This window comes from Aulonocara sp. 'chitande type north' Nkhata Bay, linkage group LG8, assembly GCF_057382095.1.
Source record: "Aulonocara sp. 'chitande type north' Nkhata Bay isolate Kocher_YH1m ecotype deep benthic linkage group LG8, A_spYH_male_GT1.1, whole genome shotgun sequence".
Lineage (NCBI taxonomy): Eukaryota > Metazoa > Chordata > Actinopteri > Cichliformes > Cichlidae > Aulonocara > Aulonocara sp. 'chitande type north' Nkhata Bay.
Genome location: NC_141351.1, coordinates 22,758,935 through 22,785,004, shown reverse-complemented (window position 1 = coordinate 22,785,004; position 26,070 = coordinate 22,758,935). Strand labels below are relative to the sequence as shown.

The following is a 26,070-nucleotide window of genomic DNA, read 5'->3' as shown; positions in this document are numbered from 1 at the left end:
TTTACTTCCTTGTAAACAAAATGGAAGCAGTTGCAATCATTTAGCGTGAAACATCCCAGAAAAAACCCAGAAAACTTCACTTTTCAGCCGTTAAAATCGACAGGAGTTACAGATCGGTGATGTAAGAGCTAAATTTGTTCTTTGAGGTGAAATCAGGAAGAATTTATGAGCGACAATGCGTTAAATTAGGATTCGTTTAGCTTAGGTTAAGATTTTTACCTTAAATTGTGCAGAGGAGTCATTTTTGTGCCATAACCTCGTAGTTTCGAGTTTTAACCTTCCTCTTACAGTTTGGGACAAACATCACCAAAATGCGGAGAGGTGTCGGCGCCGGGGCGATCGCCAAAAAGAAGCTGGCTGAGGTAACGCTGTAACTCAAAGCGGTGATTCAAGAGGAGTTATTGCCTCACATTAGCCATATGTGTATTATCTTTATTCCAGCTGGCAGGAGGTATTTAAAAGCCAACGTGAGCCGCAGATATTTTTTATTGCCGTGGTTTAATTTTAGCAGAATACATCTGCAAAAGCCATTTACTGCTGCTTCATCATTTAGTAATGATGATACCAGGAATTAGTTTGTAATATGCAGGTTAATGTGGGCAAAAGTATCATAAATATCTCTAAATAATGTCAGCCTTTATTTAAATGCACTTGGTAAGCAGTTAACCCGTATTTACACACATTAAAACCGCCTGCCAATGATGAGTGTAGAAACTGGAGCAACATTTTTCTTATCTCACTTGTACTTTTTTTGTTTGTTAAGGCCAAATACAAAGAAAGAGGAAATGTTCTGGCTGAGGATCAAATAGTGCAGGTGAGTTTCTGTGAGTTTTGTCTGCGAAGTGAAACCATTGTCCGTAAATTAAACCATGAATTGTGTGATTATTTGTTTTCACCCTTGTGTTAAATTTAGTATAATTATTTATCTTACTGGCTTACTGACACACTCCTTTAATGCAAATTGGTGGCCTCAAATAGCAATAAATGCACTTAATTTATTCTAGATTGTCGCCTTTTGCTTACTGATTAATCAAAACATATATAATAATAATACTAAATAGTTTCTATTCTTTCCATTGAAAAGTTTTGCTTTGTCTTTTTTAATTTAATATTTTTGTTTTGGAGTTTTTGTTTCATTAAAATCAGATGGTATTGTAATTGGTTCAGATTCTGTGACCTTGTGGTGAGCTATTTTTTAATGTTTCAAAAATAAAATATTTTGAATAGGAAATTTGCTATCAGTACCAATAAATTATGAAAATAAGTCCCAATTGAAGCCCCAGTTTTACAACTGAACATTTTTTCCCTTTTTTGCTAGATGTCCAAGCAGCTAGAAACCTTCAAGACCCACCTGGAAGAATTTGCCAGCAAACATAAACAAGAGATCCGCAAGAACCCACAGTTCAGGGTCCAGTTTCAGGAAATGTGTGCCACCATCGGTGTTGACCCGCTTGCATGTGAGAATGATTTGGGATATAATCAGCATATGTTTTGGCATATTAGTGGCATTAGAAATAAATAAATAAATAAATAAAGGGACTGGATGGGGATCCATTCAGAGAATATGGTCAGAACTTTAGAGATCAAAGTTGTAAATCTGAATGAAAAAAAAGTGAAGTTCACGATACAAAACTTGGAAAATTGTGTTCTTTTTCTACATAGACCCAAATTAATTCACTTTACAAGTTAAATTTGGAAAAAAAATCATGCTGTATGAGAGCAAAATTTTCAGGCTGTTTCAGGTCTGTTTTCTTCTGCTTATCCAAGTGACGTAACCTTTTCTGTGCTGTTTTTATTTTTTGTTTTCCACAGCTGGTAAAGGGTTTTGGTCTGAGATGCTCGGAGTTGGTGACTTCTACTATGAACTCGGTGTACAGATCATTGAAGTGTGCCTTGCCCTGAAACATAGAAACGGAGGTTTGTATGCAGAGTAGCTGTGAATAGTCCCCCCAAAAAACGTTTTTCTCAGCCTCAGTAGAAAACATAAGGTCAAGGAAATATCTGAAAGAGAACTTTTAAGGACTGAGAGAATCAGACTGCACTTACACAAGACTCCTTAATTATGTTGGGCCTGCTTTCATAAAGGCTAGTTCAGTGTATCCTCTGCTAAATGCGGTAAATAAGAAACACAGAAGCACCTTTTCCTAGTATTTAGAGGATTCTTATTACAGCTGCAGATACTCCTGGGTCACTCAGTTAGGACCCTTCCTATTCAACAGTAACCTGCATCTTTATTTACCTGCAGCAGTCTGCTGGCATTAATATCTTAGACATCAGAGGTAACAGTGAATTGCAGAAAATCAAATCATGAACTGAATCCGGTAATTATAACCCAGCTCTGAAATCACTAAATAAAGTCCCAATGTGTGTGTTTTCTTTCAGGGCTGATTACTCTGGATGAGCTCCATCAGAGAGTACTGAAAGGACGCGGTAAATACGCTCAGGAGGTTAGCCAGTAAGTATAACCAACCGAACGTGTTGTATAGTATAGAAACATGTGCTACTGATCGACATAAAATGCCTTAAAGATGTTTATTTTTGGATTATTTAATGCCTGGACATCAACTTTAAATCACGTGGCTGAATATGTGCTTCCCAGGGATGACTTGGTCAGAGCCATAAAGAAACTGAAGGTGATGGGGAATGGGTTTGGGATGATTCCCGTTGGTGGTTCTTACTTGGTTCAGTCAGTCCCGGCTGAGCTCAACATGGACCACACTGTGGTTCTTCAGCTGGCCGAGGTAAGACGAAGCCAGAGTTCAGCATAAAGCAATCAGCAGCCTTGAAAAATAATCAAGTGCTTGTTTTTACACCATCCTAAGGACTTCTTGTACTTTATCCTCCATCCTGAGGCCTTTATTACATTTTGGTTGTGTAACTTTCATGCCATTACATAATTCTTTTGGACAAACTCTACTTTGTTGCATAGTCCCATTTTTTTATTTCCATGAAGGCAGTCCGCGAATGTGATGCAGTAAAATAAACTTCGAGCCTTTATTTTATTGCCACCATGTATTGAAGGATCACAGTAGGGAGAGGTAAAAGGACAATGTTGAGGATTTTGTGTCTGAGATAAGGGCTTTTATTCTGAAAGGTGAGATCCCAGCTGTTTCTGGTGCTCTAATGTCAGTCTTCTTTTTGTTTGCAGAAAAAGGGATACGTCACAGTGAGTGAGATCAAGGACAGTCTAAAATGGGAGAAGGAGCGAGCGTGTCACGTGCTGGTGAGTACACAGGTCACTTTAACTGTGTGAAAGCAGCCAGGATGGAGATTATATATCAAGGTCTGTGAGGAGCAGGGTACAGCCTGGCCATTGGCTGTTTCTTAATCATCCTTTAATCCTGCGCTACTTCAAACCGATCCGCTGTTTTCTTTTATTTGGGTTCTAAAATAACTGTTTCACTCTCCTTTGTCCTTTTCCCAGGATCACCTGCTGAAGGAAGGCCTGGCTTGGCTGGACTCTCAGGCAGCTGGAGAGGCACAGTACTGGCTGCCAGCGCTCTTCTCTGAGCTGACTTCCCGTGACGTCACACCGGAGGAGGCCAATCAGATGACACCTTAAGCTGTGGGAGGCCCCGGACCTGCAGCTTGAGGCTTGTTGGTAAACAAAATGTGCCCTGTGGGAGGAAGGTGGCTCATGTGACGGAGTTGGCTGAGGCTCTGGAGCTGGCGTGCAGCATGGACTCCCTCTGAGATCAGATTTTGGACATGTGGAGGGGAAACTTTCCAAAGAGTGCACTAATATTACCGCAGAGTCAGTGAAAGGGAGCTCCAGCCCACGGCAGAAGAATTCGGCTTATACTATCAAGGTTTTTGGGTGATTAGAAGAAAGTTCTTCCAAATGTATAAACGAGATAATTCTGTTTTGTTGCACATTTTTTATTATTCTGCAATAAAATGCACTTACATTTATTACTTGATATGACTTTTGACTCAAACTTGTTACATGTTCAAATCATCAGAAACCTGGTTAAATAAATGACTTTGTTATAACTGATCATAATTTCCTCTTACAGATAAGTGCAAAGACAAATGAATAACTCCGGATAATATATTTAATATTTCATCAAGTTTCGATATTAATCTAAAATGCTATATTCATCAACTTCAAGGATCATTTAATAAAATCACACATTTTTCTGATGGCTATATTCAAAAGTAAAAACTTTAAAACTGACTTTCAATGTGAGAAACTAAAGACTACTAAGATTGAGACAAAGATGGGATCTTAAACTGCTAGTGGGGTCATTTTTTTTAAGATTATATCACATCCTGCTTGTGCTGGAAAGAAAAACAGCTTTTGTTTTTTTTTTTTTGTTTTTTTAAATCCTCCCCGATGATGTTCAGGTCAGGTAAACTAAGGTTTTATCATCTCTTCAGCAAATATGACAGAGTGGAGTCTTTATCTTAACTATACTTCTTCCGTTATACATGACTGATAATCTTTCCTGATTTCAGAAACTTAGGAGAACAAAAACGACATACTCTGATAGCACAATGTTAGGGTGACCACCAATGAGACCACTATCTGCCTCGAGGCTTCTGCAGCAGTGAAGCATCACATTATGATTACTGATTAGAGGACCGTTACAATACAGTTAAAGCCTATAATATTAAGAAACTTGAATTTCCACACAACTTTCCAATTTCTTCACCAAACCAGTGCCTGTGGAAAAACTTAAGTGGGGGGAGAAGTAGACTCAAATTTGTGGTGCGAAACATTACATGTTTTGCATGTGGCAGGGGTTCAACATCAGTGTTTGTGTCCCTAAATATCTCCCATATTCATAATGTTTAGGATTTATTCACTAACCAGCCTTTAAATTCATGTGAAACCACCACGGGTGTGTCTTTATAACGCGTGTGTGTGTGTGTGTGTGTGTGAATTTTTCAGCGTGCATTCAGAAGTTTGCATGTCCTAAGTAGGTTTTAATGAGGCGTTTGACTGTAGTCTAGTTTAACTGACTTGTTTGACACTTCGTGTGTTAATACCAGCAGCAGAGCCAAATATCTGTGTGTGTGCGCATGTGCCAAAATGTAAGCAGAGAAGTTGTGCCGTCTACTTTTACGTTTTTATATTTAAATGCAATAACATAGGCCGCGAAGGATTATGTAACACAGGCAGGTTTCCAGTGTCTGCAGGCCAACATGTTGAAGCCAAGAAGTTACTTTTAAATGTATAACCACCCATCTCTTAAGACTTATTCAAACCACGCTGCTGCCGCTCTCTCTCCTAATGGCTGTAGACGTGATCTTCAAACGTGGCCTGGTCCATGTCGTCACAGATCATCGTGCAGAAGGGGCAGACGCGGTGACACTGCTCGTGCTGATCCAGTTCGTCCTGGGTGATGCCGGGGAAGCTCTCGCGGCAGTGACGACACACCAGCGACTGAAATGGAGACGGCAGCACATCAGGGGTCGTAATGGAATAGCGAGCGGATTAAGTTTTAAATCCGCTTCAAAAATAAACCCTAAACAGCCGAGTCACTCGAGGGAGGGGCGCTTTTCTCATTAATGTGTTTTGGAGGGGAGAGATGCCACGGGAGTCACTCTGTGGCAGCTTTAGTCAAGATATCTGCACCAAGGCTATCAGGGAAAAAATAAATCCTAAACCAAAACCACTGTAGGTGTGAAGCTGGACTGAATTAAATATAAAAACTTAAATAAAAAGGAAAGTATTTGACTCACCTCCTCGTCCTCTGGTCCTGCAATGAGACAGAAGAAAAGCAGTGAGCGCCATATAAGGGGAATTTTTCACCTACACAGTGATACGAATCTTTAAATGAAAGCACGTTACAGGCATGAAATAAGTGCAGTTTTGCAAGATTGTTAAGAACTGCAACCAAAACAGAGTTTCATGATTTCATGCACACATGTCCTGTACACATGAAATTTTGAGTGCTTGGAAATGCTCGACAATTAACGGGAAGAACCACACTCCAAGTCGCCCCTCAGTACTTAGAGGGGCTGTAACATCAAGGTAAAAGTTTGTGTAAATAGCTAAATATACTAAATTTAGTATTTTCTTCAGATTTGGTAGGTTTTAGACAGTACATGTGTGAGACAGTTTCCCACCTATGGTTTCATAAACGTGGGTTGAAGCAGGTGGTGCGTCGTCATCTGGCTGCAAGTACAAAGGTTCTGCAGGAGTCGTAGGGGGTTCTGTGTAAAGTCTGCGCAGGTCCTGAATAGTTTCTTTGAGAGTCTGGCAAAATAAACACAGTTGAGGTGTCAACATTTTTTTTAAAGTGATTCTGAGTCTGAACATCTACCGAGTAGAGCCAGCGTTATTGTGTGTACCTGGTTTTCTCGAGCAAGCTCCTCCTTCTCTTGTGTCAGGAGTGTGAGCTGATTGTCTTTCCGATTTATGGTCGACTCCCTTTCATCTATGGCGATGTTCTTATCTGCCAACACTTCATTAACTTCAAGGATTTGCAGCTGAAAAATCAAAGAAAACCAAGTTCAATTTTCAGAAACGTCCAACAGACAAACTGCAGGTCAAAAATTCCAAAATGATAATAAACCACAGAATTAAAACACCTTAAGTCTAAAGAATTTCCAGCCTGTGTCGAACCCGCTGAGAACTTTAATGAGGTCCAATCCAAAGGTGTCATATAGAGTCAAGTTCAGGGGCTCTTGGGGTTTGATATTTGCACATTTCTCACAAAGTATCAGATCAGCTAAATATTAAAAAAATAATAAGCTGAATTTTTAGTCTGTACCTTTATATTATATCATGAGTTTAGGCACTTAATTTCATGCACTCTGGACAGTAGCTCAGAGTTCAATATGCACATGATAAATATAGCATCATTTAATTTTCTCAGCTTTTCTTCTGTTTTTATTTAGTTATATTTATTTTAATGATTATCAGCTGATTTTTCTTGCTTGTTCTGATTTAGGTGGAGCTTGAGCAGGAAAAAAGAAAACCCAAAACAGATAAGAATTAAATCTTAAAATTTCACATCGATTCACCTCAAATTTGCTGCTCTTCCGTTTTTCGCCATCCAATGCTTTGCACACGCTCTCCAGCTGATCCCGGATTTGTTGCATCTCCGCCTCCAAATACTCATTACGTCTCTTGGCATTTCTGGTCTCCTCCTTTTCAGCTGCCAGCTTGGCCTGAGTCTCCTGTAGCTGTCTGGTAAGAGTCTGACACTGAAACTAAGAAGGAGACGCATCTTTAAGACATGAAATTAGGTACTTTTTAGGAGGTTACGATCCCCCTTTTTTTTTTTTAAACCTGTTCGCACCTTTAGGTCATCCGAAGGGCTCTGCTGAGTCTCCTGCACTGAAAGCCTCCTCTGTAAGTCCTGGTTCTCTCTCTGCATTTTGTCCACGTTGTAGGTGAGGCTCTGCAGTCTTTGCAGCTCTGCAGCGAGCCTCTCTTTCTCTTTCCTGCTGCTCTGAAGGTCCACCTGCCAGCATGCAATATATATTTTTGTATTTTTCTGGTTCCAAATAAATGACAACTGAATGAATGAACTCTCAGGCCAGCCCATTTAAAATGATCACAGCAGTACATAAAGTTAACTAAATGGTAAAATGGTAAATGGCCTGTATTTACATAGCGCTTTACTAGTCCCTAAGGACCCCAAAGCGCTTTACATATCCAGTCATCCACCCATTCATACACACATTCACACACTGGTGATAGCAAGCTACATTGTAGCCACAGCCACCCTGGGGCGCACTGACAGAGGTAAAGATTTACCTCGATGAGCTGGATGCCGTCCTTTGCTTTAAACAGCTCCCGTTCACCTTCTCTGACCTTTGTATTCAGCCTAAAACGCACAGATTTGAGCATCAGTAAGCAGATGCGTTCTAAAAGTTTTGGTTTGAAGTAGAAAATGACTCACTTGGAGATCTCCTCACTCTGGGCCTCAATCGCCTCCTTCAGCTTCTCACGCTCGTCTTTCAGCTGGTTGATCTTCTGCACAGCTCGATCGTATTTCTCCTGTAAAACAAGGAAGAGGTTTGTGGTGTGGGTGTGGTCTCTGGCCAGCTGCAGAGGAGGGGTGACGCAGTGAGCTCCCGGGGCGGCGCAGGGGCGGGGTGAACAGGTGTGCTGGGATCTGACAGTTATTGTGTCTCTTTATATGTTGGCAATGACAGTCGGAGGAGGGAAGCGGACGTGACAGCAGAGAGAGAGCGGGAGTGTATGTCCCAGTAAAAACCACAGTATTAAATAAAAGTTCTGCTGTCATCATATTCGCTCCAGCTTATGTTTCTTGGATCCAACGTTACAAGGTTACTGTAAGATTCAGATCAGCAGTCATAGGAGAAGGGTTCACTTGACATGTGAAACTGAGATTGAAAATGATGAAAATGGGAAAAAAGGAAAGAAAAACAACAATTTTACAAAACTATGACTGTGGTATCAAGATTTTTTATATCTGCCATTAGAGTGAAGTGTGGCAGTTTAAAAAAAAAAAAAAAAAAAAAGTTTGTTTGCACACATAATTTGCACAAACACGGCTTGCATTGAGCAAACTGGCTCTACAGACTTCTTTATTTACTTTAAATTTAACCGGGAAATCACACTGAGACCTTTACAACTCAAAGCATATTAAAAATGCAACATAAACATCAAATATTACAGCTTATCACTTCAAATCCAGCATAACGCGATTTTCCTTTCAGCACTTTGGGAGCTGGACAGTGGATTAGTCCACATACAGCCCAGAACCAAACATCAGTGGTGTTCAAAGCTCCCACTTAACAAAGCTCACTTACTTTAGACCGTCTAACAGTGAGACAGAATCCATTTTACCTCGCTCGTTCTCGATGAACTCCGCTCCCTCCTCTCAGTGACGCTGTCCTGCTGTATCTCCATCTGCTTCGTCATCTGGATCACCATCTCCTCCTAACGTCAAACATAAGTTTTTACACAGATGTCAAAGTGCTGAATTTAGATGTAAAATGTCAAGCGAGGGCAAACCTTCAAGCTGTCATTTTCTTTCAGCTGCTGCTGCAAAGAGCTTCTCAGGTTTTTAATCTGTTGCTTGGTTTGATCCAGTTCAGTGGCCAGTTCGGCGTTTTCTTTCTCTTTTTGCTCATTCTGCCCCTGTGAGAGAATCAATAACACTGAGTCAGCTTACCAAAGTTCAGCTTACACTTTACTATTTTCTCTGTTGCACAAGACAAATGGCGGAGTGGAAAATAAGATAAGTGGACCTTTAAGCCGGCAGCTTGCTGCTGCTCCCTCAGCAGAGCACTCTTCAAGGTTTCATTTTCAGCTCTTATCTGATCCAGCCCTTTTTGCATTTCAGCTTTTTCACGTAAGCTCTGCTCAACTTGGTCCTGGAAAAAGGAAAAACCAAATATGTCAATAAAAAGCTCTGTTTACTTTTCAGACACTGCGACCTGCTCTCATGTGTTATTGAAGAGACAAAAGTCAGAAGCAAGCACTGCATTTAACCCCTCTGAAGTATTAGAAGTATAATGGCCTGTATGTCCAAATCTCATTCTTGACACCACCTCCTCCTCCTCCTCCTCCTCCTCCTCCTCCTCTCACCTACTCCGTCCTGTGGCTCTCCTTTCTCCTACCCCCCTTGGAATTTTATAGAACCACCTTCCCCTCTTTTCTTCTTTGTTTTTGCCATCTAGCCCTCATTTCTAACTTTAAAATACTCTTAATCCGCTTGAACAAAACTCACCGCCAGATGATCTATCCTATGATAAGTGGCTTCCTTTGCCAACCTATCTGCTTCTTCATTCCCCCTCGCCCCATAGTGAGCCGGGACCCATACAAACACTACTAACAGACCCATCATATGTATTCTGAAAAGACTTTGCCGAATCTCTATTAAAATATCTGATCGACCTTCTGAATGACCGCTCTATGGACTGACCAAGGATGCTCTTGAATCTGAACAAATAATTGCTTTCAGTGGCCTCATCTCTTCCGCCCACTGAACCGCTAATAGAATTGCTATCATTTCTCCTGTAAACACAGACAAGCCATCATTTATTCTCTTCCCAATTTCTACCATAAAATCCAGAATCACCACTTCTACCCCCACTTGACTAGCTGGATTCGCATCTGTATATACTTGCACATACCCATAATACTGTTCAATGTAACCCTGAACTGAATGGGAGTACAGACCACCTGCCTATCCTTACTCTTCTTGTCCAATAATACAAAATCTACTACTGCTTCAGGAAGTATCCATGGAGGGATTGCAGGCCACGGCACTCGTTGACATGACTAACTGATCCAAATTAAATTCTCTAGCTCTCTTCCCCCCCCCCACCCATCCAAAGCTCTTTAATTCCCTCCTTTCTCCCAGCAAGGTTTAAATACTTCTAGTGTAGGGTGATCCTGCCCCTGTAAATTTGCCCAATAATTCAATCTAAGATGTTCTCTCCTCAATCCTAGTGGCATCTCCCTCATCTCCATCTGCAAGGCTACAGTAGGCGTTGTTTTAAATGCCCCTGTACAAAGTCTTAACACCTGATACCAAATAACATCTGATTTCCCAAGAGTAGTGTCTACTACCGAATTACATGCCACACAACCACAATCTAACATTGACCTCACCAACCCAGTGTATATGGCCCCCAAGGATTCGCTATTCGCTTCCCAATCCCTCCAAACTAAACACCTCAAAATATTTAAAACTTTTACACTTACCCACCAATTCCTGAATGTGTGCACCCCAAGTTACCCTCCCAGCCAACCACAAACCCAGAAACTTAAACTTCCTCACTCTTTCTAATTCCACGCCATATAGCTTCACCCAACTTCCTCACTAACCCCTTTGAAGCCCCACTTATACGACCACTCTTCAACTTTACCAACTGCTTCCTGCAGCTTCTTTACAATAAATTCTACATTCCTCTCTCTCCTCCATAAGGCTCCATCAAAAAGTGAACATCCCACCCCACGCTCTATATCATTAAACACATCATGAATCATTAGAGAAAATAACAAGGGACTCACTATGCTCCCTGAGGAGTCCCATTCTCTACAGAAAACCTCTCCTGAATAACTGTCATGTGAAGGCTGTGTGCAGGCAGGAAAAAGACCCAAAATCCAGACTCACGGAAACAAAAGGTGAACTTAAATACAGATTTAATGCTGGACGGCAAAACAAAAAACTGGCTGAACTAGAATACAAAATAAACTAATGCGGCAGCCTGGGAAACAGACCATACAGTACAATATGATGGTAGATTGCGACACTGACACAGAAACACAGGGCTTAAATACACAGAGGAGGCAATCAAAAGATGAGAGACAGGAGGGAAACACAGCTGGGACAAAACAGGGCTGACGAGACAAAGGAAGCAAAACTAGACGCATTAACATGAGATACGGACTTTCAAAGTAAAACAGGAAACAGACTGAACTTATAGACACAGACTCACAAGCAGGCACTGTAACAGAGACGTGGGGCAGGCACAGACACTGACTGGACACAGAACAGATGGAGTATGGAACCAAACTTAAGAACTACAAAATCACACACCAAGAAGAACTGGGGGAAAAAATAGAAATGTAAAACAGAAACCAAATCCTTCACAAAAATAAACTAAGAAGAGAACACAAATAAAGGGTACAAAACAGAAACCACTGGGTCAAAGACCCAGGAACCCTAACACTTTCCAATTCTCACTTGTATTTGCGTACCCTTTAAAAAAATCCAAAATCCACCTATACATCCACCCCCTAACACCCAATTTATGGATTTTAATTAACAAACCTTCTCTCCACATCATATCATTAGCTTTCTCCATATTGAAAAACACTGCCACCGCACACACTTTATTTATCTGAGCCCTCCTAATTTCATGCTCCAAACACAATACTGGATCCATAGTACTTCTCCCTCTTCTAAATCCACTTTGATAGTTAGATAAATCCTCTACTTTCTACATAATATATTAATCTTACATTTATCATTCTCTCTATAACTTTACATATATGTGATGGTAAAGCTATCGGTCTATAGTTACCTGGCTTGGTTCTGGCCTAGAGCTCACCTATCCCTGGCCTTAAGTACCTCTAACTGCTGATGGGAGTCAGCTGTACCAAACGGACGGCACCTAGGCAGGGGGGCGAGAGACCACACCCACTCCAGGACAATGTCAGGAAGAGACCCTGCTAGGGCCGTAAGTCTTTTTAAAGGCTTTGTTATTAGAATGTATAACTTGTTTTTACCAGCTTAGACAGCAAAGCTTGTAATGCTTTCACTTTGAGTCTGTGTATGCATCATCATAACAAAGCACCTACTGCAGCAGAAAATGCCACAGAACTGGTTTAAATACTTCTGACGCGTTCATACTGCACGTTGGGCGTCTGTGGCTGGATTTTGTCAGTGTGACGGCGTTCCAGATGAGTCTTTTACATTTGTGAGGCTATGAAGGCGCTTTGAAGCTTGAAGAAGTAATTTGAAAGGTGGCGAGTGTATGTGGGCAAAAGGCTTTCTTTTTTTCATGCCGTTTTAAATTTTTGATTCATTAACGTGGCATATGAGGCGTCTTTATTTGCTGTACAGTCACAAAACTGAGCTCCATATTTTAAGATGGTTTTAAGGTGGTCCTGTTTTTTTGTCTTGCAGCTTCATTTCTGGATGTCAGAAAACTTCCTACAGCTTAGTTACTCCAAATATAGGTACTTTTAGCTTTGTTATTTCCCACAGCAGATGGATTCACAAAGATTTGGAATAGCACTTGTGAACCTCTGAGGCTGTAAACCTCTTTTATTTGGCCTTACATACCTGACCTGCAGCTAGGAAATTAAAACAGGCCCTTCAACATCAAGCTCCGCCCACCATCTGGGTGTGATCTGTAACTCCGAGCTTTGCTTTGACATACATATCAACAAGGTGACGTTGCCATGCTTTCACCAAGTGAAAAATATTGCACAATTTATGCATCTTTTTCCTTGTCGTCATCTGCTGTAATACCCTCTAATCAGAGTCTCGAAACCTATCTCCAGCTTGTTCAACACCACATCACTCCTCACTACATTATCCTGGCTACCCTGCCGCTTCCTTTATGTCAGGTTTAAATCACTTACCTGTGTTGTGATAACCAGCAGGTCGTCGTCTGGGCTGATCTCCAGGCTTTGCTCCGCAGGGCTTCTGAAACAGAAAGGAGTGCTGGCTCCTCGTACCTGACCGGTGCGGTCGACGTAGCAGAACTGGTAGAACTCGATCTCATCTTTGGGCAGGTAGTAATCTGAAGGAAACGGATAACGAGATCTTGATGTCATGATGACTCAAAAACTCTCACTGCTCTTTGAAACGTTTATTATTTTGTTTCTCAATCAATAAAATGCTAAAAAATGTAAACAGATCCATATTACATTTTAAACTCCCCCAATAAACTGAACACACAAAAACCCTGAAGATGCCAGAATGATAGATTTGTTTTTACATGTTCTTGTAAAATTGGCTAAAAATGGTTTCTGATTGACAAGTTAAAAAAAAAAATCTAATATCAAGAAAAGTTTCATTATTATGAAAATAAGGCTCTCTAAAAGCTTAGATTTTGGTTATATAACATATTGACTTTCTTGTGTGCAAAACATGGGGTACTTTCACCTCTATGAGTCATAAAATATGTGGATACTTTATTGTAAATCTGAAAAACCAGTGATGGATTGTTTGAGCTTCTGCCATTTTAACTGGACAAAAAACAAAAAGAAAAATAGGATTCTGTGGGTGAAACCTGGATATAATCATATGTCTGTGCAGATCATTGACACAGCAGCTCAGGAAAAACAGATTTAATCCTAAACTGTTTGCATTTAAGACACAACTAGGGTGTACACTACAAACACAGCCAAACACATTCACCTGGAAACAGAAGTGAAAGCATTTCTTACCCTTAAAGAAAGCTTGCCTTGTCACTGTCTGTTCCCCAACTACATCTATACATGGTTCCACCCACACAAAGGTATGATAATCCTTTGTTGTGGTCCACCCCACCTGGAAAAGGGTAGAAAAGCTTAAGAAGGACATTCTTTGATTTAACATTTATAAAAAAAAAAGTTGAGGATTTAATTGATCCAACCCACCTTAAAGATGCCCACCCAGTCCCTAGGGTTGGGCTGGAAGGCCGCAGTGAGGGTGTAGCTGCAGGTGACGTGGGTGGACGGTGGGTATGACTGAGGGATGTCGATGAACACCACCTGGGAGAAGGTGCGCGCCAAGTGGTCTGCTACCTCTGTAGCAGTGTTGCTCTCCATGCTGAGATGCACTCTGCCAGAAAACATATAAAGGTCGATGATGAAACATTTCAGGACGCTGACAGATGAGAACAGGTACAGCAAGCTCTCGGTGTCAGGACAGAAAGCAGCAGCGGTGTTACAGGCCTCCTCCTGATGTTGTTGCTTATTTGCTTTTGCGCACTTACCATTGTTCTATTCTTTGACTGCTTACGCTCCAAAAACGATCTGAAAATCAACTTTCCTACAACTAAAATGACTTAAATGCTATTTTTAAGACATCCCCCTTGTCAGCCGATGACCTCAAATGTGTTTTATAAACTTTTGAAGGCCGTAAACTCACGATAGATCATTAAAAAAAAAAAAAGAAAGAAAGAAGAAGAAATCGAAAGCAAAACAGCCTAAAAGACCGCACCCTGGACTTAACCGACGTCTTCCACGCATACAAGATAAAAACTACAACAGAAACTCTTCTAATAATCCTAAAATCGCAGTCAGATGTTCGGCTAAACACATGAAACTCACATATTTTCTGTCAGTACCTCGCTCCGACGTCTGCTGCTCAGGGAACTACCAGCTGAGTGCTGCCTTCACATGCTCGTCGGATATTTGTTTTGCATGCACGTAAACGTTACAAACCTCAGTGACGCAGAAGGGACTTTTTTCGGGCATGTCACGTAAGAGCTGAAAACAATCTTTTAAAACCTCATGCCTGGGGGGGAAACTCAGAAAAACTTTTAAAGCTCTTTGCAGATGTCAGATATGAATGATTATGTTATATTTGTGTAGTCCTGAGAACCTGAATAGTGCTTTAAAAAAAAAACAACAACATTTATTTAAACAATACATTTTAAACATTGTTTTAACCCTTCCCTTCAGTTTTTCATATTTTGTAATTTGTACCTCCTCCAGGCTTTCTGAAGGTCGTTCAAATTGGATGCTTTTGCCCCGATTTTAGTCCAGTCCTCGTACTTGATCATTCCTCATTTAGAGGAATGTTTTGTTTATTAACCCACTTAACACTGATCTATAACTCATTCAAGCTTGAAAGAAGCATGTAGCTGAAGTGATGAAACCATGTTGTCTACACATAACAGAAAACTGAGCAAAGAACCAATTTTAAACTGTATCTTTAGGCACTTTGTTACCATCGCAGAAACACATAATTTCTTGATATTTCTTTAGTGTGAGCTATGAAAAATACCAAAGATAACACAGTTTAACAGGTGTAAAATAGTACTTGTGCATCGACAAGATGCATATCTTATTGTAGTTTTCTCTATGTCCCTTAATTTGAGGAACGTGGAAAAGTGGAGGGTAAAGGAGACATAGCAGGTCTACACAAAAAAAGATCTTTCTGACCTTTCAGTTGATTCATCTACTATTTACCGAATCCTCATCAGAAATGGTCTCAGTGTAAGGATGGCTGTCAAGAAGTCGTGCTTAATAAAGGGAAAGTGGGAGGAAGGGCAGAGGCATGCCAAATTACACCAGAGCTGGACTGAAATTCAGTGTTGACAGGTCTGATGAATCTGAACTTGAAATTAATGGACACAACCATTTGTAATACACAGTGGATGCTCTGTCATGGTTTGGCGGTGGTGTTGGGATTTTGTCATCATTGTTGGAATTATGAATGCAAAGAAACAAGGTCAGATTTTGACTCACCATACAATACCATCTGGAAAGTGTCTGATTGGCAATAGTTTTATTTTTCAGCATGTCAATGGTCCCAAACACACAGCCAATGCAGTAAGACCATACAAGGAATGAAAAAAATCACAGAGTGGAACACCATCACTCATGGACTGGCCTCCATGATTCATGGTGCCCGGACCTCAGCATTATTGAAGCAGTGTGTGATCATTCCAACAGAGAACAGAGCTAAAGGCAGCCAACATCCAAAGAAGAGCGTTGAATGTCCTTCAAGACATCTCGAAAAATATTCCTGAAGACTCCTTAAAGAAATTACAAGAAAGCTGCATAAGTGTGTCAAACTGTGTGTATGTATGTATGTATAAATATAAATAAGTTATTCTTTTATAAGGTTGCAAGTTAAGATGAATAAAAACTACGGGCAGAATGCAATAAAATTCAAAATACAAAACTACCGAAACAGTAAGACATATAACTTATAGTCAGTATGCACAAAGGCTTGGACCTCTTGTTTCAGATTATCTGTGAAGGCATTCTAATGATGGCTGCATCTTGGGAAATGTAGTCCAATTTTAACACTTTGCTTACAACTAGAGATGGAAACACAAGAGGGAGCCAGGCTCTTTTTCTGTAGTTATGACTTTAAAACCTGCAAGACTCCCAACATTTTTTACTAGCTCTTGTCATACTTTTTTTTAAGAATTCAGTGGGTTTTCTTTTTAGCCTTTGCCACACTGAAATGTCTGTCTTTTACAAAATAACATCTCCTTCAAAATCCTTTTTTGCACATCTCTTTTTAAAAAACAATTTATTCGCTTTGAATACCTAAAACGATTAGGAATATACCGAAAATCTTCTATTATGTATTGTGACTGAAAACTTTTCTCTGAGTTCTGCAATAAAAACAACAACAAAAGAAAGCAAAACAAAGATTCCCAGTATTTCACGCATGGGATACGTGGTGCACCTGTTGATGCAGTTTTCCTCATCGGTGAAACAAACAACCAATCAGAAACGAGAACTCTCACACCCCGACTTGTGATTGGCTAAAAGTCTTAACAGGGTTTTCGTCTTCTTCTCGACTTCATTCATGTTTACATTTGTAGGTTATAGGGCTCCTCGGTCCTCCCAGCCAAGACCAAGAGCACGACACGCCAGCAACATTAACAATACGGAAGGCTGCTCGTTTAGTGTTACTCACCGATAACAAGAGGATACCACATCCATCGGTAAATTCACATTTTGTTTCCTTTTTAAAGCTTTTTAAAGCTGACCGAGCTGGGGAGAAGTCGGCGTTCTGTTGCCATAGAAACAACACGTCTAGCGTCAAGCTGTGCGGTCAGTTTTCTTTGCTAGACGTTTGCTTGATTTTAAAAGCACAGATAAACTTCTTTTGTTTTTGTTTTTTACTGCACTGGGAGAAACACTCGCAACCTATCACTGAAATTTAAATTTAGAGACGTTTTTGCTTAAAAATGGCTTGAGGATGGCTCCGAAAAGAGAAGCTCTGTAAGTCTGTGCCTCCTTTCTGCGTGAGCTTATCTTCACATTTCAAGTTAGCACCTCAACACCGTGGGTAGCTTAAATTAGAGAATAAACTTGATAACATACAATACTGTACCTTAAAGAAAATGTCCACCAATGCATTTTCTTTTGAATACTTTTTACTTTTGAAAAAATAATAATAATAATAATTTGCGCCCTTTGTTTCATACTAACCTTCAAAAAATACTTTCTAAACGTTACTGTGCCCGATCCACGCTTCTTTGCTACAAGTATAATCTAGGTGACATTTGCCAGTGGCAGTGCAGCATTTAAATGGTAATTGAAGGAATCAAAATAGTTACATTTGATGTAATGAAGCAAAACAAAAATATCTGTATCTGCAAAAAGAAGCTAAAGAAGATGCAAAATTAACACAAACGACTAAAATTAAATTATAACTAAAAAAGAAACCACAACAAGATTAGACAGCCTAAAAGGAAGTGCAAAATAAACATAAATAGCTTCAAAGAGAACAGGAACTGACTAAAAGTTACAATAAAGAGTTTGGCGTGTACTTGGTCAAAATATATATAGTCCTTATCAAAGCCACATTACAAAAGTGCTTTACAGGAGCAGCATACTACAGCAAGCATTGTGGGGAAACAGTTTGAGGACTAATCAGCTGTATGAAAAATGTACAGAAATTGTTTAGGGAATAAAAGATGGAACTTAGAAAGAAGTGACTGGCTTTTTTGATTTGATTTTCAGATTGTTCCAGAGACTCTTACTCTCATTTAATACATACGTCAAATCCAGCCCAGTGGATGGACATTGGTTTTTACTGAACATTGTGTGGGTTATTGCTAGTTTTGCAGGCCCTTTTACTGACAAACTGAAGTAATATGTTTCTGATAAGGAATCGCCCTAAAGCTTTTCATTGTGATAACAGCAGGCTGACTGAATATGGAAAAACTCTATCCTTTTTGTATTGTAAATGTATGGGCCATAATTTATGTATATGTATTTCTTTGGTTTTATTGATCCACTAAAATTGGTTCCATGTGGCAAACAAACAAACAAGCAGCTCGTCACCCCTGCATTAAACTATAATTTCCCATGAGGCTCACACACACACACATATCAGTTAAATACCTTGAACAGCATGTGCAGTCACGACTCGTCAGTTCAGTCGCTTGAAGCTTAGCAGTAGATCTTTAAAGCATCATAACAAAGATAAGTGAGTGTGGAAGGGAGTAAGATGTCAGCTGATTATTAATTAATGTTGATTGACTGATTAATCAAGGCGTCTGATCAGTGCCAGCTTGTAGCCTCACCAGATTTTGTGCTACTCTGTCACCTCATCATTATTGTCCAGGCCCGTTATGTCTAATTAAGACATGTTCAGTAGCAAGGTACAGTGTCGCGTTTCTACTTTTTATTCTTCTTTGCCAAATGTTTGGCCTACATCTTCTCTTCTGTCTTCATGCTCCGGCTGAAGGTGCTTCGTTTCAGCTTGGCCAGGAAGATCGATGTCCAGCCTGTTCACTTACACCACACACTGCTGCAGCTCTTTTCAGCACAGATTTAAATTTAACAAGTCGAGGCGTTGAAAAGCACTTCTCCTATTTCACCGAACAAATGTCAGGGATTATACCTCTCCACTTGCTCCCCACTAAGATCTCTCAATCTTTTCAGGAGGGATTGGGTTTTTTATTTTTTGTCCCCACTGTTTCTAATTGGTCACCAGATCCACTGCTTGAGTCAAACTAAGTAAGTCAATCTGAGCTGATGATACAAATCTGCTTTTTTTTAAGGCTCCAGAGGTACAGAGATGTGGCTCACCTGTTTGCTTGTTGAGGAGTGTGGCAGTGTCTTACGAAGCTCTTGAAGCTGAGATCCGTGATTCAAAGAGGTGTGGACAAAGGGGGAGCAACACCCTCTAATATCGATGACTTCACCAGTGCAGGTAAGTAAGAACTTTATCAAAGGATGATGAGACACTATTGAGCTGTCAGTTTATCAGATACACTAGCATAGAACTGAAAACGGTCAAATGCAACAGGTTTTGAGTGCTAAAAGCCCAAATATTAGTTGTCATTCAACAGAACCACAAACTTCACCTTAGAAATGACAAAAACTCAGCAGATTGTGTCAAGATATGTCCAATCATAATCAGGAAAGGCAAACTGGGGCGGTAGATTGCCACTCTCAAGGCTTCAGGTCTATGTCAGGGTGACGGACAGAATCATGTGTCCCTTGGACAATCCTTGGATTCACGATTGCAGTTTTGTCCCAGCCCTATCTCCTCTCAGGGCTGTCTGAGGGCACATAAGAGTTTGCCCAACCCATCTATGTGAGTTTTGTAGGAAAAGACATTCGACCACATGCCTCTTTGTGGGTTGTAGTTTTCATGAGGTATTCAACCCCTGTTCCACCACAGTAAGAGCTTGGTTTGGATTAAATAAATCAGACTCATTACTGTAGATGTTGGACTTCACCAGGGCTTCCCTTTTTCAACAATTCTGTTCATAATTTTAGGATAGAATAGGTGCAGCCAAAGGTTGGAGGGTCTTGGGGTTTTATACAACGATGTTCTGTTGGTTTCATAGAGCAACAACCTGCAGCTTGTGCTGGGGTGGTTTATGAATTGGCTGGGATGAGAATTAACACCTCCATGTGCTAACAGGATGGAGTGTCCACTACAGGGCTAGAAGGAGTTTATGCTTCCAGTAGAGGAGTTTAAGTATCTCAGGGTTTCGTTCACAAGCGAGAGGAGATGAAAGCAGGAAGCTGACAGATGGAATGACACATTTGCAGTAATACAGATAATGTACTGATCTTATGTGATAGAGAAAAGTCAGAACGTGAAAGCAAAGCTGTCGACTTACTGGTCAGTCAAGGTCTGGGTCGACACACGACATAGTGGAGAGATTATGTCTCTCAGCTGGCCAGGGGATTACTTGGTATCCCCTCAGGAGAGCTGGAGGAGGTGGCTAAGGAGAGGCAGGTCTGGGTCTTTGTTCAGTCTGCTGCCCTCATGACCTGGATAAGTGTCAAAGTGTCTGAAAATGGATGGATGGCTGGATGGATGCACACGTGAATTATCCCAATACTGCTGAATTAAACTGGGTTAGTTTGAGTTACCATTCACCACCGAAATCAGTCAAGTGACAGAGTTCCTCTTTGAATCTTTTTGAACTGTTAGCAGTTTGTAGACTTGGATTTATTAGCTTGTGCAAATGATATAGACTTAATTTTGCATTTTTAATTAATTGAACTGAATTGAATTTACTTTATTTAAACAACTTGATACAATTGAGAAAGGGTTTTGCAGCCTGGTGCATGTGTATATGTGAAAAAATCCATATGAAGTTGTATGTATGTTTTTTTTTTTTCTATGTATACTTTTTCTCATTTGCATTGCATTACACCAGTGTCAAGTTTTAGACAATACAGTGTATCCCCTCTAAACAATGTGCTTAGTGCTGCATAGTTTTAGTAAGTGTTAGCGTTGCATGTCAAAGTTTAGTCTGACATTTAGTCTGATGTTGTGTAGTGATAATTACCAGTTAAAGTCTCACTTTACTGGAGCATGCCATTGTTTGCTGAGGATTGGGGGCACGAAGGTGCTACTTATGTACCTGCTGTTGTTGAACACTGAAGGAGAGTCTTGGAGAAATCCTTCACGGGGCTGTAACTGAATCTGGGCTGAGGTCAGTGGGGTGTTTCAAGCCAGTGTAAAGCTCACAGTTCAGGGTCAGGATTATCCAGATCATTGGATCCGAGTGCTGTTACCTGGCACCGTAACCTCCCACTGTGTGTACCTGTGGTGTCCCTTTTTAATGCCACCAACCTGCAGTATTCTGTCACGATCATTACCAGGAGTTCACTTGAACTCACCTTGACCCTGTAAGACACCAGACAAGCGTCAGAGGCGAACGGCTGAGACGCTGCTGTGACAGTGACTCAGTTTAGGTCAGAATGCAGAAAGATGTTTACAGAAGAACACGTAAATAACCCGAGTTAAGACCTGTACATTGTCTTTGTGTATTTCACACAAAGCCACACTAATAGGATAGAATTATCCACGCTAAATGAATCGTATATTGTATACTGAGGACTAATTATAGACAACAGAGGTGTGTACTATGAACCAAGTTCAACATAGTAAGGCTTTCTTTTCATTGGCTTTCTTGACAAAAACAAGTCAGAGATAAGAGGTTATCAACAGTGTGTACTCCTCCTGACTGTTTCAAAATTGTGATTAAAGTCATAAAAACGACAATCCTTTTGCTATCAGGATGCGTCAGAACACTCTTCCTTGAAGAGATAAGCTTTTCAGAGTCAGTAAGTTTAAATCACCTCTGATTGTCTGATTTTAGTCTTATATTTTTAATCTTTATGTTTTGTAGTTTGTTTGTTTTTTTTTAATATATGTGAATTGACATTTGGCTGTCTGGTTAAGTCTAAACTATCCTGCTTTCCGCTTCCTTCAAAGCAAGTTGTAAACCCCTTTAAATGTACTGCAGGAATAAAGTAAATTATTATTATTATTATTATTATTATCTTTTTTATTGTTATTTTAGATATAATGAAAAAACATTCAAAATGTTTGCTGATTGCTTTTAATTAGTAGTAGTAGTAGTAAATAATTTTCCTCTAAAAGTTATGTTTCTATGCAGCCTCTTTGCTTTTATTAAATTTCCCCCATATATCTCAGTTCAGGATTCTCTGAGTGCCATGTCTCTCTGCTTATACTTGCAGTGATACCTGCTACTTATATAAAATTACAAATAACTTGTGTGATGTTTATCTGGAAGAGTGTATTGGTGATCATTTCAGTGTGGTCATTTAGTAAAAGTGCTTTTAGGCTCGACAGTTTCCTGTCAAAAAACTTGATGATCAGGGTGATCGAGACAGCGAATGGTGCTTTGTGCTGCCTTTCTACTCCCAGTCGAAGGCAGGATGTTGTTGAGGAGATAAACTGTATAATATAAAAAGATAAATCTGTCACTTCAACAGGGAAAATGGGGAAGGGATACTACTAAAAGACAACATCTGAAGAATGAATAGACTGAGATATTTTCACTGGTGTCCATGTATTGCTTCCTTACACCACTTATGTGTATTTTTAATTTACGTTATAAAAAGCAGTAAAAGTAAAAAAGTGTCACACTTTAGCACTTCTGCTTGGTATTAGGATCATTTCCCCTCACTGTGGCTGTAGTATTACCCACTCCCTGTATCTGTACTGCCACAATAACCCTTGAATGCCGGCCTGTGACAGCACGCTGACAGCCAGAGCACTCACCTGATGAGAGAGATGGAAACAGAAACATGATTCCATGCGTGCACTTACAGCATGTAGTTTGTTCTATTTGATTGAATTTCATTGTGTGGCTGTATGGCACATACCATTCAGAATGAGAGATATGAGTGTTGGAAAATTGATCATTTTTCTGTTTGTGTCACAATTTCATGAAGTTTTTGGCATGCCTTGCAGGTCAGCTGAGCACATGTTTCTCATTCAGGATGGGTCTACCTCTGGACAGCCCAGAAAGAAACACCGACACACATAAATGTGAGCAGCGGGGTGAGGGAGAGGAGAGCGAAAGCCAAACTGAATCTTACAAATGCATGCCGCAACCCGTCAACAAGCAGAGAAGGAAAAGCAAGAAGAGGTACTTTACTGCAAGAGCTCGTCCATACGATGGCAATTCTGAAAAAGTTTGAACGCTGTATAAAATGTGAATGCAAGCAAAATGCAATGTTTTGCAAAGATCATAAACCTGTATTTTATTCACAAAAGAACATGAACTGAGAAAATGTGCCATTTTTTTTATAAAAATATTAGCGCTTTCTGAATTTGATGGCAGCAACATGTCTCAAAAAAGTTGGTAAGGGGCAACAAAAGGCTCAAATATATTCTTAAATTGGTAATCTTTCCAGAATTAAAATATTTATTGAATTTATTGACTATAATTAAAACAAAAGAGAGAAACTATAAATTAAAAATTAATCTAATATGTATACAGATCATAAAATGATACCTTTGAAATGTTGGGTTAATTCTTTTCAAAGTTTTGTTAAGTGGGTGTAACTCACTATTCTGTAAAATTGGCTGCTTTGGCTCCTCCAACCAGACAAAATTCTTTCAAAAGAGTGTGTCCATTATTCAAATTGCACTTCCAACCTTACATGGGTTGATCGTGAACCTATGAGTTTTTAAGATGAGAAAAGTAATAATTAAGAAATGTCAACTTGGTAACTGAAGTTAAATGTTAATTTCCTTATTTTTGTCATGTGTTAATGTGTAGCTGCAGGGTGCAGACTCAGAGGCAGGACTGCACTCAAAACAGCTTTTAATACAAAAATACCAAAACTCAGACTAAACAGGAATTAATTATATGGACAATATATGCACAGGAAGGAAGCAGGGCAGAGAGGAAACACCTGGGCAACCCGGGTGAAGAGAATCTAACTGATGAGAGACACATGAGAAAAGGGACTATCAAAATAAGACACAAACCATAACAAACTCAGAGACAGAGGCCCAGACAAGACACACACACACTTGACACAGGAACAGAGTAACAGAACACCGAGACATGACTGAAAGAGGACACAAGACTAATCTGAGAGAACAGACAACCACAGAGCGAGATCACAGATGAGGATAACCCAATATTACAAACTAAACAAAGAAGATAAACAGATACACACTATGACCTTGACATGAAACTGGACACAGACCAAAGGCAAACAAATACAGAGACAAAGACTGACTACTCACAGATACAGAACAAGGGTGACACAAGAGTGAAACTAACACTGATACAGAACTAAGGACCGGAAATATAAATAGCAAAACTTGGAAGTACAAGGAAAGCAACATTAAACTATAAAGACAACATGCCATGGAACAAGAAAAAATCCAAAAATAAACCAAAAAACATAAAACACATCACCTAAAAACCTAGGATGCTAACAGTTTTGAGTGTGGAGTAATTTAGAAGGATGTCACGTGAACTCAATATAAGTATTTGATGCTAAAAAGAAACATTTTACAAGTAATTCGCTTAATTAGCAACAAGTTGTTAACATGATGGGGCTGTAGAGAGAGGCTCACCTCAAAAAAGCGTGGTTATAAATTGTGATACAGATATCAGGATATTGTTACGGTCAAAATCAACATTAGATGCCTGTGTGATCTTTGAGCCCTCAGGTGGCACGGCCTTAAAAACAGGCATGGTTTTGTCATTGAAATACACAGACTACACAGGCTCAGGGACACTTCCAGAAAACACTGTCTGTGAACACAGTTCACCGTATCATCCATGAATGGGATTAATCCATATGCTACCTATGTCCATTTAATTCTGGATCCCTTTTTGTAATCACCCAGCTGTGCTTGAATTAGAATATCCCCAGAAATGTGCTCTTAGATTTCCTTCCATCTTACTTTGTAATTTGAGTTGCAACAGCAAAATAGAGCCCCTAATTGTGCCAGAGTATAATAATCTTTTAATCACAGTAATGTAAGCTCTCCCTTTCTCTTTGCCAGTATAAGAGTTTGAAATCTTATTCTGGGTTTTTCCCTTGCCAACTGTAGCACAATAATAATTTCTCCCATTTACTGAACTGTTTGTCATTTATTTCTGTTGAGAGTGTTTGAAATAGATATAACACGTTTGATATGTTTTCAGTGTTCTATTGTGAATAAAATATGTATTTATGAGATTTGCATATCATTGCACTCTGTTTTCATTTACATTTTACACAGCATCAATTACTTCTGGGGTTGTACTTTTGCTGTTATCTCCCTTTGCAGGTATATTAACTGCCAAGCACCCTGTCAGTTATGATTCTATAACTCGTCCTGGAGGCTCTTAAGGTCTCTTTTCTCACTTATCCTCATCGTTCAGGAGAGCAAAACGAGGCACTGTGCAGCACAGCAGATGTCTGTCCCTCTTTCTGTCTCTCTTGTCTTTCAGATGACTGTGGATCAACCTCACCAACTGCAAATATGAAAGTGGTACGTCTGCTAGAGATCACTAAATCATATATGTCCAATTTTAAGTTGTTTCTAGCTAGACAAGGCTGAATACAAATACTACAGATGTCAAATAGATAAAAGCATGTGGACAGTGCTTTTTCCATTTGGATCTCTGCTGTAAATCCTTATTTTCATCATATATACAGTATTATAGAGATGTATGATCATATTGAGCGTGGGCAAGTTTCAAATAATGAAGTCACAATGCACTAAAAGCTCACCCTGATTTCATCATTGAGTGTTTAGTGTTTAATGTTTCAGACAGCTCTAAACACTCAGTTTCATATTTTATATTCCTCCTCTCAGCGTGAGCAGGGAAACTTCAAATCTGCTATTTACGAGGGGCAGCCAATCAGAACAATCATGGCTGAAAGGTTTCAGGAAGTTGATTAACTGAGGGGTCACACAAGGCTCGATATAAAATAAATATATAAAATCCCAAATGTGAAATGTGAAATATTCACATGATTACTTAACAGACTTTGTAAAACACATCAAATTCACACAATACAAAACAAAAAGGTTCAGTAACAGATAAAGCATCTAATAACTGCACAGTAAAATACCACCAATAATCCAGTCCTACTTTTAAAACTGCCAGGAATAAAAAAAAAAACAAAACAAAACAACAACATCTAAATAATAACGGTAATTTTTATAAAGTTTGTCTCACTCTATGTATTTCATTTAA

General features: G+C 39.7%; 3 protein-coding genes across 9 annotated transcripts in view; 2 read left to right on the top strand and 1 right to left on the bottom strand.

Moving 5' to 3' along the window:
* Nucleotides 1-3,920, top strand: snf8 (SNF8 subunit of ESCRT-II). The gene is made up of 9 exons (XM_086304347.1): nt 1-121; nt 291-362; nt 764-814; nt 1,319-1,457; nt 1,813-1,917; nt 2,383-2,455; nt 2,600-2,741; nt 3,149-3,223; nt 3,425-3,920. Exons 2-9 carry the CDS (start codon nt 312-314, stop codon nt 3,560-3,562), a joined length of 774 nt encoding a protein of 257 aa, XP_086160473.1. The 5' UTR covers nt 1-121; nt 291-311; the 3' UTR covers nt 3,563-3,920.
* calcoco2 (calcium binding and coiled-coil domain 2) lies at nt 3,859-18,553 on the bottom strand. Of its 5 annotated transcripts, none has more exons than XM_086304341.1 (15): nt 18,476-18,553; nt 14,033-14,216; nt 13,841-13,943; nt 13,031-13,191; nt 9,178-9,303; nt 8,942-9,067; nt 8,774-8,866; nt 7,860-7,957; nt 7,715-7,784; nt 7,254-7,418; nt 6,976-7,164; nt 6,301-6,438; nt 6,076-6,205; nt 5,689-5,705; nt 3,859-5,389 (listed from the first exon to the last, which is right to left on the bottom strand). In XM_086304341.1, exons 2-15 carry the CDS (start codon nt 14,201-14,203, stop codon nt 5,234-5,236), a joined length of 1,743 nt encoding a protein of 580 aa, XP_086160467.1. In that variant the 5' UTR covers nt 14,204-14,216; nt 18,476-18,553; the 3' UTR covers nt 3,859-5,233. The 5 variants fall into 5 exon arrangements, with proteins under 5 accessions (XP_086160467.1, XP_086160464.1, XP_086160465.1 ...); XM_086304338.1 differs by lacking the exon at nt 18,476-18,553 and adding an exon at nt 17,040-17,058; XM_086304339.1 differs by lacking the exon at nt 18,476-18,553 and adding an exon at nt 14,708-14,843.
* ttll6 (tubulin tyrosine ligase-like family, member 6) overlaps nt 16,893-26,070 on the top strand; it is a 21,846-nt gene continuing 12,668 nt past the window's right edge. For 2 of the 3 annotated variants that reach the window (XM_086304336.1, XM_086304335.1), the window contains exons 1-4: nt 16,893-17,067; nt 19,138-19,289; nt 22,827-23,004; nt 25,321-25,358. In XM_086304336.1, the coding sequence (XP_086160462.1) occupies nt 22,856-23,004; nt 25,321-25,358 (187 nt within the window). In that variant the 5' untranslated portion in view covers nt 16,893-17,067; nt 19,138-19,289; nt 22,827-22,855. Of the gene's footprint in view, nt 17,068-19,137; nt 19,290-22,826; nt 23,005-25,317; nt 25,359-26,070 lie in introns of all 3 variants that reach the window. The other variant, XM_086304337.1, reaches the window with a different exon arrangement.